Genomic DNA, 16351 nt, shown 5'->3' with positions numbered 1-16351 from the left:
ACTAGGGCACAACCTAACAAAAATGTACATGATACTGTACAAGCTGTCATGACATCAGCTATTATGACTCTCATGACAATTAATAAAAATTCTAACATAACATTGTTACATTACTGGACATCATATGACAAGACAGGAGGTTGACATGTTAAATCAGCTTTGAAATATTATCATTTTAAGGCCAAATACCTTGATGGTACTTTCAGGTTTTTCAGCCTTCCTGCTCAAATGTGGTATTGTAATGAAATTTGGTGTGAGTGCATTTCCACTTACCAGCTTGTTTCTCTAAATAATTATGTATTTAACCAGTTCTTTACTGTTTCCACCACACTTGCCTGCTTAATAGCTAGAACCTGCCTGGCATTTCAGTGTACTTTAGTTCAACAGTGTTGGTACTTCCCATCTTTTTACTCAAAATATTTATGGAGTACTTGTAGTACCACACACTTACCCAATTAAAATTTAGAACATGGACAAAGTGTTAGTTGTATTTTTTAAGATCTGGATTACAACGTGTGATCCTTAATCTCATGATGCTCAATGGATTTTATTTCTGTAAATCATTAAAACAGATATTTAAGTTTATATTGTGATTTTAGCAGCTTGAGCCTGAGTTTATCCATCTGAAGAAATGTAGATTTGGCATCATTCTCACATTCTAAAATATTCCTGTAGAAGATTTAGCAGAACCAGGCTGACATAGCACTGTAAAAGCCAATGTGTGCATGTATGAAAGCGTATGTATGTGTGTGCATAGCTGCTGTGCGTTTGTGCTATGAGTCTTGGGCTACAGAGGCATTGCAGCTGGGTGAGGAGATCCTGCTCCGGCTGTAACCCACCGCTCTCATTTGCAGCCTTTAATAGCCCGCTATATTAGACTCTAATCTGCCTGATCCCAATTTAATGCGGCTCCCTCCAGCCGGCGTGAGGTGAATACTAAACAGGCTCGCGCAGAGCACACAGACATTCTGCGCTCCCCCTGGGCTTGTATGGCTCTCCTCGACCGCCCCAGCCACTCTTCCTCCCTCCTCTTCCCAGCCACAGTGCACCCTGGAGGCCATGGCTGCATTTATCTCTCCCCATTCATCCCCTCTCAGCTCTGGATCATAACCCCGGCACAGCCTACAGCCAAAGGACGCACTCAATTTAACCCCTGGAGAGTTTTTTATTCATTTATTTATTTTTTTTCTGACACTGAATTTTGGATTTTAAAAAAGAACATACCTGGAAAAAATATATCATTACTCATTAAGAGCTGATATTTTGAGAACAAAAAGGTAGAAAGGAATTGAATAGCTTTAGTATGACTTGGGTTAGAATGACTGGTTTATTCTCTGTTTGATTATTCTTACCATCTTTCCAACTGCTTACCACACATCTTTCTGTAAATTGCTTCCTGTACTTTCAGGAAACCATAAGGATCATGATACGGGAGTCAGGGAGCCCTAAATAGCACCGCTAATATGTGGGTAATAATCAGAGCACTACGAAAATAGCATTCTCATTAAATGAGAGAAAATCTTAATAACTGCATAGAACCACAGATCTCCAGTGCAAAGCAGATCTCCTGTGTTACAGATGTAACAACAAAATAAAACCGCTTAATGCTATTTATTTAACAAATTTTCACTCACCTTAATATTTTACTCACATCAATCTTTAGGCACACACACACACACACACACACAAACACACATCACTGAACACACACACAGCCTTACAGTTTAAATTAACTTCAGGATAGGATTAAGACAACATATCTCACACTTGTTTTCTTTGATTTTATTTAGACATTTATATAAAGAGTGTTAAACTGACCTTAGACTGAAGTGTCACACTGAAACACAACACACTACTTTTATTTAGACAAATTCTAAATCACTTATATAACTGACTCCTGAAACAATCAGTTCTCAGTAAAACAGGCTCATTCATCCCAAAGCACCGAGGTCTGCTCTGGGCTCTGAGTTGCTCCCAATCTTACAGAAAAGTGTTTAATAGTCCAATTCTATTGTATTACGGAGCATGAGTTCGAATAAAAAACAGATGCAGCTCAAGTAGAGCAACGGTGTATGAGCTGTTCAAGCTCCTGGTAAAAAGCCCCAAACAGGCCATATCTGCAGTGCAGAGGTCTGGAGATGTACTTGCCCCATGGGAGCCATTACCACACCCATAAAAAGTGCCATTTGCAATGGCAGGACTCAGCAGAATCACTCAAACTCAAATGCAGAAAAGAGACAGAACGTCTCTCAATCCATACCTAAAAACTGGGGGTGGTTGTCTTCACATCAGAGACACAAACATGTCCTTTAAATACTAGACATAATATTAACAGGCTATGTTTTTAAAATGATCTTTTTTTTAATTTTATTTTTACATTTTAGGAATTGAGTGAAGTGTAGAAACAACTTTAAAAGAACAGACTCCAGCTGAAACGAAAAAACCATGAACACAATTTAACTTGAAAATGAAGCTGGTGTTTTTGCCCACGTTTGTTTGGCTAGCGTAGTGGGCCACCCACAGGCTGCAGGGCGATGGGGGTGCGCACACCCGGTGTGTTTGCCATCCTAATCAGGGCGAGCCACTGGCTGCTGCCTTTATTACACCAAGTCTGAGATGCCCCCACGCTGAGACTGCTCCTCACACACACACACACACACACACACACACACACTTTCATAGGCAAACTCCATCCCCCAGGCTACATGTCTGGAGCTAGGCTTGCACTAGAGGCACACAAACACACACACATACAGTGTTCACCTCACGGTTTATGAGGAACCCCTGCTGCTATATTTCAATCAATTGTACACTTTTCTTTCTGCCCTGTTTTCTTTTCTGCTTCTGTTTTTCTTTACTCTCTATCTGTCCTCCCCAACTCTCGCTTGCTTTCTAGGGGTAATGGTCCATAGTGATACCTGGTCAGGTCTCATTGCTGCTTCACACACATAAAGAATTAAATATAGCAACGCAACACGAGAAGATAGAGAGAGAGAGAGAGAGAGAGAGAGAGAGACATATATAGATGGTCCAGCCAGAAATGTTTTAATGCGAGGATGCAGGAATGGGTTTGAGGTGAAGGAATAGTGGTGGTGGTGGAGCCTGATGGTGTCCCCACTGTCCTATTGGGTTTTTATTATACGGGCTGATGAAGGAAGTTTGCTGGCAGCGTAATAAGAATTCTCCTTGCAACAAATGGACAGTCATGTTGCTACATCATCATATTCTGCAATGAAAGCAGAGGCGTAGCTATGGGGGATTTTAGGTTTGAACCCCCTGAAATATTTTATGACAATACCAGATGCTTATTAGTTGGCTGTTAACATAATACACATACAGTGAAGCGTATTATATACATGTCAAGATTGTCCTGAGCAGTAATTGTGCTGTAATGATGTTCAGAAAAGGTCAAGAAATAATCATTACAACTACATATTCAACCTCCCCAAATGTCAAATGAATGAGTCCCTTAGCTTGTTTAAACACATTTTATTCGTTATCATCTGCACATGATGAGAAGCTGAATGAACCAATCAGGATCATGCATTTTCCTTTTTCTGTTTGAAAGCTACTATCCAGTTAGCTATATGGATATAATTAGTATACATAATACATAAATAGTTAGCTATATGGATATCAGAGGGATATAAAGATGACAGCTGATGAAATAGTGGAGGTCTTACTGCAGCAGGAGGAAAATGAAGAGTAGATCTAGTTCTATACGATAAAATGTCATTTACTCCCTGTTACTATCATTTTCCGGCATGAATTGATTATTATAAAAACATTACTAATATGGAGAAATTGGTTGATGCTAATTGTTTGATGATCGTGCCTTAAAGATTAAATAATTCATGCCATCATGCCATGCCAAATTCATGCCATCACAGCTCCTACTACTGCCTGGCACATAAAATGCATAAGCATGTCACACTTATCCATATAATTATGATATGATGATTTTTTTTTAGTATATTTTCTCATCTCTGGCTGATATTATTTCCTGACTGTGCCACTGAATGCAAGTGTGCAACACTTTTGTCATTATGTTAAAATCAAGGATGTATTGTGAAAAATCAAAAAAAGCTATGTAATTTCTAAGAATGCTCTTCTGAACATGGCTTTATAAGTAAGATTTGTGCTGTCCAAGTCATGTTAAGGTTAAATTAAGGCTTTTTTCACATATGGCTAATCCAAAAATAAATTTGGAACAAGAAAATGTAACTTGCATATTCACAGAAAAGTGTTGCCACCCACATGGAGTAGACAACCAGCCTTGCTTAGAGCATCTCTACTGGTCTCTGCAAAATGTTAATTATAAAGGCTGCACATATCGCAGAGCATTTAATCCTACGCCTAGAGCACTAAACCAAATGCAATTTACCAACTTAACATATTAATAGAACAGTTTCACGCCATGCTGTCAAATGTTTATATTGGTAAAAGTCTGATTTTAATCTTTAGTCATGTTACATATGAGACATATCAAATGTTATTCTGTATGTTTGGTCTTCTCATTTGCTATTCAATCTGATCATAATATTAATAGTAATATAAACACCTGAGCGTAATGTTTGATTTTAATATCCCAGTATGCTAAGTGGTATAAGTCACACTGATATATCAGGAAGTATTGAGACTCTGGCCAAGTCGAGAGGCTGCTATAACATAGGTGTAACCACCTGGCTGCTGCGATTTTACGATTTTGATGGTGCACAAATCTCAACTGCAAAGCATAGCGTGAGCCGTTGGATGCTGGGCACTGAATGGCAGCGAGAGCTTCCCGGCAGTGAATGTAAACAGACTTTATGGTGCATTACCACAGCTGGGAGCTTCTGCTTCACCGCTTCTCCTTGTGCTATCAAATTAAAAGCACTCCTGATGGAGCACTATAAGCTATGCTGCTATGGCTGCTGGTGCTGGGACTCTAGACTTTGCTTTACAGAGGTCTCTCTCTCTCTCTCTCTCTCTCCTATTTGTTCTTTCCTCATGAATCCCTACATCCACTGGAGTTTGATGAGAACCAGCATGACTGTGCACCCTGAGTCCCAGAATCGTCTCTCAATGCAAATACACTCTGTACCAGGATAGAAGGATGGGAGAGAGAGAGAGAGTTAGAGAGAGAACAGTGCCAGAGGTGGTGAATATTAGTGAATATAATCTCCATGCAGAGAATAACACTGAGCCATCTGCAGGTGGCTATATATACACATCCGTAACATGCTGCCAAAACACCATGCAATAGCACAGAAAGTTAAGTTGGACTGTAAATACTGCACAGCAGAATATAATAGTATATCTATATTGAATAAATGGCAATGCTATTCTTCTTTTTTGGCCTCACTCCAGCAAAGCTTGCATGGACTCTTATTATATATTTTACTTTTTTCCAAATTAGCATGGTAAAAGCTTGCAAACTCGTTAAGATAATTACTGTATCACACTTCTATTCCACTGTTAATAATTAAGCAATTCTAGTCAGAGAAGAGTCGAAACAACGCTACACACCCACAAACAGTAAACAGCGCTATACACCCACAAAGCTGGCAATTAGAGCGATGAGAAATTTAAGCGTTTACACTAAAGTGTAAACAACCTGTCAAGATAAATTACACCGTCACCAGATGTCTGAAGTATTAGAGCAACAATCAAAGTCTCAGTAAATATAAAGAGAGTTGTGTACTCTACATTGATTTACCTGTTTTCATATGCATCTTATTCATCAATAAATAATCCAAACGTCTGGGTCCAAAATATTTTTATTTTTAGATACAATATTTCTCCATTTACCAAATACTACTTGAGAAATGTGGGAAATTCTCAAAAGAGACTAAAATGAGAATATCCTTTCCTTATGCTTTCACAACAATCTCATGGTAACCCAGATACGCTTCCATGGTTGTTGTGGCTGGGTCTTGAACTTGATTCTGTTACTATAGTCATCTATGTGTTATGCATTATTGTCACTACTGCTTTATGTCAGTACTTGATAAATATTATTGTGATCTGTCAAATTTGTATTAGTGTTTTTTTTATATTTAAGTGATGAAATAAAAACTTGTTGGCACAGCAGATAATGTTGGTGTATCATATCTTCAGGGTTCAATCTTGAGTTCCAGTTACCATCTGTGTGGTTCACATGTACTCTTGTTCTCTCTCATCTCCCCAAACATACTGGTAGGCTGACAGAATGTGTGTGTACGTGGTGTATTTATGCATTGCACCTATAGTTCCTAAGATTGGCTCTGGAGCCACTGCAACCCTGACTAGCGCAAAGCCTTTACTAAAGATGAAAATAATCTTCAGTAATTATTTTATTACACTGGGCATGAGGGTAATAAAATAATATTGGGCATGAGAGCACTCTGGATGGGATGCCAGTCCATCAGAGGGCACCATGCACACACACTCCCAATGACATGCAATTTAGGATCACCTATTTTTTTGGGAGGTGTTAGGAAACTAAAGAACATGGAGGAAACCCAAATGGACATGGGGAGAACATCTGAAACTCCACGCAGACAATAACCCGAGCTCGGGCTCAAACCAGGGACCCTGGAGCTGTAAGGTGACAACGCTTCCCACTGCACCACTGTCCCATTTGCTGACTGACGACAAAAGAAATACAAACAGTTCTTGGTAGTGGACTTAGACATTTGTATAATACTGTTTGTAAAGTACTTTTAATTGATTCTCGCTGAAACAGACATATTCATCATTCATTAGTTTTACTTCCACTTTTCCTGGTGGAGGCTGAGAAGGTCAGTCTACTGGTTCCTCTCAATACAGCAGAACAGCAGGTCTGCTCCGAGGCTCTCCTGGATTGTCAAACTCCAGAGAATAAGCCAAGCAACCCTGTGGAGGAATCTAATTTCTGCTGCCTGTATTCTCAGCATTATTCTTTCAGTCACTACCTACAGCTTGTGGCCATAGCTGAGGGTAGAGATCTACCTGCAGTCTCACAGAGACATGACTGGTAAACAGAGAGCTTTGTCTGAAAGAGAACTTATTTATTTACTTGTTTGACTAGTGACCTGCATATTGTTCACTTTAGATGTACAGAAACTAGATGTACAAAACTGTTCATCTCCAGTAAGTACAATATGTGCTCTGGTTAGCTGGAGGGTAACCAAGCTGGGCTTTTCTTGTCAGTGTTAATATTTGGCACCATGTCTGGATGATCAAAATAAGTAGAAAATGATAGCTGTTGTTTTGCCCAAAGACATTCAAAGTATTTATGACATATCATGAAGGATGTATACACATTCACACTTACACACATACACACACACACACACACACACATCTTTGTCTGAAAAACCAATGATAGACAGGAGAGAGTATGAGGCTGAGTATGTATGTGTGTATGTGTCTCCATGACTGTGAGATATTCGGGAGAGAGAGGAACGGAAGGGCAGTGTGTGTGTGCATGTGTGTGTGTGCATGTGTGTGTGTGTGTAGGCCGAGTTTGCGCTTCTAGGCTGCCTCAGGCAGGCTGCTCACATCAAAGGCAGCACTCTTTCTCTAGAGGAGCTGAGAGATCCTGCCTCAGGCCTGCCCAGGCCTTCACACACTCGCCCGAGGGCCTAGCGGCTCTCCTACAGTGCTACCACACACTGCTAATCACAGCCAGCTCTGCAGCCCGCACACACACTCATACGATCGTGCATGTGGGATACTATGTTATGTCTGCCTCCAGAAACCACTGTGTTATAATGAACCCAGGCAAAGTTACGAATGAAGCGTTAACTATTAAAACAGTCAGAGCAATATGTATTATTGAGTCTTTGAATAAGGTAAGAAAGCATGTTTAATGCAAGCATGGTGCTCTTCACACTGTGTAAGCAGTAAGGCACTTGTGTAGCTATTAATTTGCTCTAAGTTGTAGCTAACTGTGTTATGTTAATTGTTTGCATGTGAATTTCAAAAACTGTAAATTTACATTGTAATTAAAAGGTGTTTACAGTTAATTGCTTAGTTTCTCCTGCTACAAAATGAGAAATCCTTTCATTTCATGGAAGAAATAAAAACATCTGTATGAAAAATAGAAGGTTTTCTAAGAACTAAATGTTACTTGGGTTTCCCAGTTTTATTAATAACATTCATCATTTATTATATGGTCAAAACAGTTCTGTGTTCTTCTGCTTGGAATATGTACTTAAAGTTATATAAATTACATATAAAACCTATCATAAAATAAATAAATAAAGCCATGTCCTCACTTGAAGAAAAACTTAACCTTCAAACATATGAAATGAAATATGTTTATATTGAAATATCTCTTTTTGGGGTCAGTCCATCTCAAGTGGTTTTAAAGTTGGTCGCTTGACTGTTTTTAATTTTTCTTTTTTTGTGTGTGATTACCCCTATGAATTGGCAATACAAAACCACCATTTTTTTATTTCACAGTATTTTTATTTCAGGGTCTTCAGGATTACTAGAAAATTACAGGCAGGTGAGTTTGGAGGTTGAAGCTAAACTCTGCAGATTTGAAGAACCCTGTGATAGATGATGCTAATATCAATTGTAGTAACATTTTAGACCTCACTGACAAGAATAAGCTATTGTATGTCAATCAAAAACATAATTACTGTAAAATACTGTTCATTTTTATTATTTGTTATACTTATATTACATCTGATCATTTCTCAAAATGCATGAATAAAGTAGGCTTTTCCCCAGATTTCTACTAGCCCTAGCTCTGAACCAGTGGAATCTCAAACTCAGATTTTTTTACAGCAGAATGCTACTATAGAGGACTTGGTTCTGTGAAACTTTTGTATCTGGTCCCCCACCAGAGATATTCAACCCGAAAGTGAGGGGAATTTTAAAAAATTGCACTTTCTTGCCCCCATAAAAAGAGACAAATCTCAAACCTGAAATGTTCTGCATGCACACTATACTTACCTAGATGCCCCCTAAAAAAATTAAGACTGAAACTTGAACCCTTCCCATTATAAACTCACCCTAATAGTGGAACTGTTAGCAATCTTGAGCATTACATTTGGACTGAAGTTCTAATTCTAAGGAACAAGAATATGCAAAATGTTTATATATGTGCATGTACCTTGTAATGTGTTATAGAGATCAGTTTTTGTTTTGTTAAATCCATCCTGAGCCGAGATACTGAGGTTTCCATGAATAGCTGTATAATCAAAATTGGTTGTGTGCCATAACACAAAGATGGCCATCGGAGTTAAACCAAGTGAAATAAATAAAATCAAAACTGGTGGTTTTGCAGTGCCAATACATAGAGATAATCACTCTTTAAAAATGGTCACGCATCCTGTATTGGACCACTTGAGATGGAATGACCCTTTGGTGTTTTTTGGTTGATGCTGTATTTTTGTTCCTCCTGTATTTAAAATTGTAAAGGTACAGTATGTAATATCTAATACTGTTTCTAAACTTATAATAATCAGATCGTTTCAAAGATATTTTAGAGAAGCTGTGATTTGCAAAATTGCCATGCAAAAGTTTTGGCTGGTTTCTTCATTTCAGGCTTCTATTCTATTTACGTTCTTCTGGCCAGGAAATGAACTTTGACTCCAGATAGGACATATGCTACGTTTGACTAAAACTCCTAACTCAGAATTTTCAACCTAAGAAAAGCCAAAGAAAAAAAAAAAACAATCCGGAATTCCTACTCAGGAAGTCGAGGAGGTCTGCTTGACCTCGAGTTCAGCAAGTGACGTCAAATCAACAAGGCTGCTCACAGCATGAAAAAAATAAGTAGCAGCACCTTACTTTTTAATGACTTATGCTGTATATACTAGTATTTGCTTTAGATCAGTCAACATACAGACATACCGTATTACCTTGTTAAATCTATAACAATGACTATACAGTTCACTGTTTTTTGAAGGTAAACGTACAACACTCAACGCTAACTTGCAGTTAGCTGGCTAGATTGTTTCTAACAAAATACAAAACATCCAGGTATCCATTTTTTCCCCACTTCGTAGCTCCAACACACAGAGGTCAAAAATGGCTCCTCACTTCTGAGTTAAGTCAAACATAGTAATAGTCGCTCAGCTCTTTCCCCTTTAACTAGTTCTGCATGGTGGGAAGGAGAAGTCAGTGTTCTGCTTGCAATTGAAATTCACCTCCAAAGCAACAGAATGGTTTGCAAACTACCCACTGCTGCTTTAAACTTTAAACTTTACTGAGCAATGTTGATTAACAAAACTGGATAAATTTGTCAGAAAAGTATTATATGAGTTTCACCCAACTGCTATCATAACGTTGCACATTATATTTCAGCTTTCCATTAACCACCATGACTCTCAGTACAAGAAGCATTGATCTCACCTGTAAACAGCCCTTTTGTCTGACTCCAGCTGGGCCTGCGGGTCAAGGGTCACGCTGAGCGGGGCGGCCCCTGCGCCTGGCGACGCTGAGATATGGACCTGCTGGGCCTTGGAGTTCTGTTGTGCAGTGCCTGTCATCTGTGGTGAGAGACACAACACATCACCTCAGGCTAAATACAGCAGCACAAGTCCTACACTTCCACACTTACACCAGAACACCTAAGTTTAGTTTTTCTCCCTTGCTCTAACTATTACAGAAATATTGCGCATGCTCTTACTGGATCACTGCCAGTTGCTGTCGTTTTATCAGATTAGGTTTTGAGGCGCATCAATTTTGATCATTTCAAATGGATTAAGACTCTTTATCCAGTACAAGAGGGAATATGTGCACAGTAATCTGGTTTGCTATCATTTCTAAGAAGAAAGGAAGAAAACAGATGTTCCGTCTTAATTTTTTTTCTCTCTGAAAGGCTCAAGGCATAAACTAGAATAAAACGTTTCTCAATGTGCGTACTTATTCAGAGAGCTAATGTTTCTGCCTCTGTGTCCCGTATGGACAATATAACATCAATGACAGCGGCATATGGTCTAATTAAATCGTAGAAGGTAATTTTCAACACTCGACCCCTAAATTTTAATGTAGGTCAAACTTTGCATTAAAAACTACTTTTCCCTTCTTAGTCATCACATAAATCTGCAGTATGAAAGTCTTTGCCCTTTCTTGCCTGGTTTCAAACCTGTTGTCGAATGCAGAAAGACATCTGTTTATCAGGAGTTACTCTGCTTGTTTACAACTCTCTCTCGTCCTCCACTCACTCCACTTCCTTCCTGCCCTCTTTCTTTTTCTCTCCCTCCTGATGAGGTTCTGAAAGCAACGCCCCCTCCCCCCTATCCCCGCTGCCTGGGTTTTATATGGGCTTTGGTGGGTGGGTGGATTGATGGGAGCGGAACGGGAGGGGTTTCCTGGGTGCTGGAAGTCTTAATCCTAGCCTCAAATGGGAAATAAATTAGCTTCTTCACACTTAACTAGCTCTCATTTGCATGTCTCCATCAGAGTGCTGCGTTCCACTCTCCCCCAGCACTAATCCTCAGGGTGTAGGGATGCACTAGTTAGACAGGGAAGAGGAGAAGGAGGCACGGTGATGAACTTCTCTCCCTTCACACATGCTAAGAACAAGGTAGGTGATGACCTGATATAGTAGGTCGTCCCTGACTACAGGCTCTTTACCTGGATATGATGTCGGTTTTCAGTCCTGGAGGGCCACAGCTGTACAGAGTCTAGCATTCTACCTCATTTAACACACTCAATTCAACTCATCAGCTAATTACCCAGGGCCCTCATTCAGTGTGTTTGAATAGAGAAGCACTCATTTGTGCAGGGCTGTGGCCCTCCAGGACCTGAGATTGACACAGGTGATGTAGCGGGATGGAGAACCTTTATTCCTTCTCATTTGCGTCTAACAGAGTTAGCATTATAGCTCTGAAATGAGCTTGGCCTGGTAAATATGTGAGAATTCTAGACCTGACCTGAGTCACTTGGGAGCAGAAAGACTGGGGACACATAAGCATATTTTTTTTAAAAAAAATGCTAACACCAAAAGCAAAGAAAAGCAATGTTTATGGTTTGAAAATAGCCAAGTAAGGCTGATACAAGGTTTCTGGAAACTGAACTGAAATTTCCCCTGTGTATTTTAATGCTGACTTCAAGCTGAGTTTTTTGACTTCAAGATTTTTTTTACTCCTTTTTTCTCCAAATTTGGTCATTTGCCAGTTCCCACCCACTATCTAGCTCTCCCCTATCACATGACAGCACACAACCAGGGAGAATGAAGGCTAGCATCTGCTTCCTCCAAGAGACTTGAAGCCAGCCGCAGCATCTTTTCAAACTGCCGCTCATCTTCTACATTGAACACACGTGAAGCATAGTCATAACTGCTCATTTCTGCAACTCACAGATGCACATGATTGGCAAGTGTCACTCTGACTGACAGGGGACAGAGAGTATGCCAGCTCTCCACAGAGCATGACCAATTTTGCTTGACCAATGCCATAGATTTTTTTTTTCTGTTACGCAAGCCCATGATTTTTTTAGTAACAGTTTTGGTAACACTTTAATTAAGACTGATGCTCTTAGGCCTGCATGACTTAATTCCTTTAATTAAAAAATCCCTTAAAATTCCTTAATTCATTTATGACATAAGCCTAAATATATAATAAAGAGACTTATTTAAAAAGACTGCTGTTGTCCATTTTGATGTTAAGTTGCTATAACCCCCATGTCAACTTCCAGATTGTTGTTATGGTTGTGTTATGACTCTTTCTGCGCTAGCTTATTGTATGTTGTGACATAATGAGAACTGACATTGCAGCTCAAAGTGTCCATGGCCTCGAAGTAAAATTAGTTTCATATTTATGCTTAGAAAATTTTTTAGAAAATAATGTTGTGTATATTGTTCACAACAGAGAAAAGTTTTCATGAAGTTCTAAAGTAAGTCAGCCAAAAAAGTTCATAACATGTCAACAAAAAATGTGTGTCAGCACATTGAGTGTCAGACTCAAGTGTTATCAATGTCACTTAAAGGAAAAATTCACCCAAAATTACTTGTATGTCAATATTTACAATCAGTATGTGACCTTCAGTTGTGCAAAAGATTTATTTTATGTTGACTTTTGGTTTAAAATTGTTTCATAGAAAATCACCTCTACCTAAAATGACCAGTGCAGCAGTGCTTTAGTCCTTCAGTCTGCCCAGCTCTCTCACCTCCTCATCTGTATACTCTGCTCAAACATATCAGCTTCCAAAAATTTCTTGCTAATACCCCCGTCCTCAATCAATACCACTGTACTTGTCATCTCGTAGCTCACTAACTAGCTAAGCTGAGTCTCTGTCATAACTCAACATAATTGTGTCTGTAGCTGCATTACATTCTGGTACTTTGGGTCCAGTATCTTCACTATGTCTATGTTGTATTTCCACTCAATATGATTTTGAACATTGCTAGAAAATGAAGAGTAAAAAAAAGAAACTTTTTTGCTAACGATAAAGCCTGACTGTTATCCCTTCTGTTTGAAATCAGTGGATTTTTTTTTCTTGTACTAACAATGCTAACAATAAAACAACAATTCACTAACAATGCACTAACCATGTGCAATGTGACACCAAGCACATCACAAATATTTCAATATAAACATATTTAATTGGTTTCACTGTGGAGTTTTCATTTAAGAACTGATAGAAGCAGTGTTTTTATAAGTGTATGTAGGTTTATATTAGTTGTCATAAGAGTATTACAGTGATGTCATGCAGCCTTATGATCACTACATTTAAGTAAAATGTTAGCCAAGCATTTACTTTAAATGTTAGCCAAGCTATCATTAAGATTGAAACTGCTACATTCAAAACTGTATTTACTATTTTTTACTATTTACTGGAGCATACATTAGAATTTAAACTGTGATCAAATGAGCCTCTGATTCACCCTAAACCAAGTACAGACTTCACATTTCATTCCTTAGCTTAATTTGTTAGAATGATCGTATGATATTTTCATTTTGCTTATTGACTATATTATTATTATTGTTATTATTATTATTAGTAGTAGTAGTAGTAGTTTGATGACTGACCTGTTGGCTCTCTTGATAGGATGGTGGTGGGACGCTCTGTGTGGCCATCATTGTCAGTGTTGGTGCTGGAGGCACATGTTGCATCATGGGAGAGCTTCACATGGAGACCCTGCAAGAGATAAATCGACCCCAGATCAGTATCACATCAACAAACAGTAATAAATGAGTGCTTTCATTCCAACAAAAGGTCAAATAACTGGTAACAAACTATTGGACCTGAAATTGGATTCAGCAGCCAGTCACTGGTGGAGCAAAAAGTCAGTTCAGCAGGATATTTACCTGAAACATGTCCAATGCAGTTAGAATTCAGGAGCCACCACCAGGTGCTGCTGTACTTATGAAAGAGCTGTGTTTATAGAGCTCTTTCGCTCTGATCACCCCTTACACAAATGGTCTAAAACTGAACAGTAGCTTTGGCTCGTGTGAGAAATTAGATTCTAAGTGATAAAAGATAAAAGCTGTGTCTATCTTTTATACAGACAATATACAAAGTGGGGTCCTCCATGAGTCCAAGATTTTGTTAAAAATTTTCTTACAGTGGTGGAAATTACAGAAAGTTTTACGATTGTGAAACATTTAAACCAAAGAAAGTAAATGTTCAATCGCTCTCTCTCTTATATAATCTATCTTATATCTTAACTTAATCTCTCTTACATATAGAGAGAGAGATTAAGTTAAGATATAACATTTACTTTCTTTGGTTTAAATGTTTCAAAATCGTAAAACTTTCTGTGGAAATCACACTGTAAGAAAATTTTGATTAATTGAGGTTTATATAACCTCAATTAATCAAAATTAACTAAGCCTATACATTGAAATAATGAGCCTAATATTGGAATACTTGGATTATGTTTGTAAAATAAAGCTCTATTGATAAGTCCACTGATTTTTTTTTTTTATTTTATTTTTTTTAGTTAAAGGGGTCTTTGCCTGCAAAACTTTGAGAACCCCTGCTCTGCAGTACATATATTTTGTTTTTCAGAGCTTAATTACATGCCAACTGGCTGGTATTAAGTTATTCCCTTCAGATCAGTGGCTCTCAAATTGGGGTCTGGGGACCACCACAAGTCTGTTAATCATAGCCAGAAGGTCTGTGGTTTGTTAAAGCAATGAAAATCACAACCCACACAAATACATACACAAATGTAAGTCATATTTACTATAAACTTCTTATAGTTATTAGCTGATTGTCTGGATTTTGAATTGAATGGCTTTAATCCAATCCTCAATGAAAGTTCAGTAATAAAAAGCTATACGACTCCAATAAATAGCCAAAATATTAATGAAATGAGTGTACTGACTGGGTCTGTGGAATTTATTTTACAGTTAAAGGGCCGCTGGCTGCAAAAGGTTTGAGATCAATATAACAGATTTACAGTAGGTGTGTTTTTTTAACCTACATTGTAGCTACTAAACAACACACTATGCAAAGTCTTCCCTCTCTTCAAACTTCATCTGATATGAGCATAAAATATTAATTCTGTGATCTTGTTATTCCAGAAAAAAATAGCTGGTCTATTTTAAAGCTTTAACTGGGGTGTGTGTTTTCTACAGGTAAACATAGCAGCAACAAACCAATCAGGAGCTCATTAGCTGTGTTGTCGTAGGAGTATTTGCTGCAGGGTGTGGCAGGACAGGCTCAGGGGATGGTGCATGCTACAACATCCCTGTTATAGATAATTGGGCCCACGGTGCCCCATATGAACCTCCAGCCCCCTACATGATACACCCATTCTGAGATTAACACAGTGCCTCATATGCCCTAAATCTCTCTCTACACATGCATGCTCATATGAACAGGAGGACAACTTAGCTGATGTCAAATTATTATTATCTATTAGCATAAAGATGATGTGATGTCAAATCAAACCAGTGCTGAACTGAAATGTGCAGATGACATCGTGAACTAAAATTAACTGGTATGGATGACTACTATACAAAATCTTAGTTTTGGGTATATAGCATGTTGTCTTATTAAAAATAAAATTTTCAAAAAAAAGGAGTGTAGTTGCAAAAACAGCTTCTTTTGACTTTCATGTGGTATTTTTTTCTTCATAAAAATGGACTACTTGACCTGCAACTATAGCTACTATCATACCTCTTTAAATAAAAGAATGTTTTCTTGCATTTTGTCACATATTCTGTAATTCTACAGAAAAACATACGCACTATTTCTTAACCCAGTTCTGCACAGTCTTACCGTGGAAATTCCATAAATTTCTCTTTTATAGATCTGTAATTGGCTGTATATTCATGCTGATTGTCATGTAAACATTACAGGACCACTCCGTTCAAAGACCTCTATATGCCATATTGATTTTTCCATATAACAAACTATCTTCCTTCACTCATCAAATAGAGTTTAGTGTCGTACAAATAAACACATGGTCCTTAACCACATCCAGATCTCTAAACCC

The 16351-nt window shown here is 38.3% G+C and overlaps 1 protein-coding gene across 5 annotated transcripts in view; it reads right to left on the bottom strand.

Moving 5' to 3' along the window:
• The window catches only part of pknox2 (pbx/knotted 1 homeobox 2), a 73734-nt gene that overhangs the window by 12315 nt on the left and 45068 nt on the right, over positions 1-16351 (bottom strand). For all 5 annotated transcript variants that reach the window (XM_026942049.3, XM_026942046.3, XM_034312915.2 and 2 more), the window contains 2 exons: positions 13935-14043; positions 10312-10448 (listed from right to left, as the gene is read on the bottom strand). In XM_026942049.3, coding sequence (XP_026797850.1) covers positions 10312-10448; positions 13935-14021 — 224 coding nt within the window. In that variant the 5' untranslated portion in view covers positions 14022-14043. The remainder of the gene's footprint in view (positions 1-10311; positions 10449-13934; positions 14044-16351) is intronic.

The sequence above is a fragment of the Pangasianodon hypophthalmus genome, chromosome 17, assembly GCF_027358585.1.
Source record: "Pangasianodon hypophthalmus isolate fPanHyp1 chromosome 17, fPanHyp1.pri, whole genome shotgun sequence".
NCBI lineage: Eukaryota > Metazoa > Chordata > Actinopteri > Siluriformes > Pangasiidae > Pangasianodon > Pangasianodon hypophthalmus.
The sequence above is the reverse complement of the archived record's forward strand: the minus strand, read 5'-3'. Positions and strand labels throughout refer to the sequence as shown.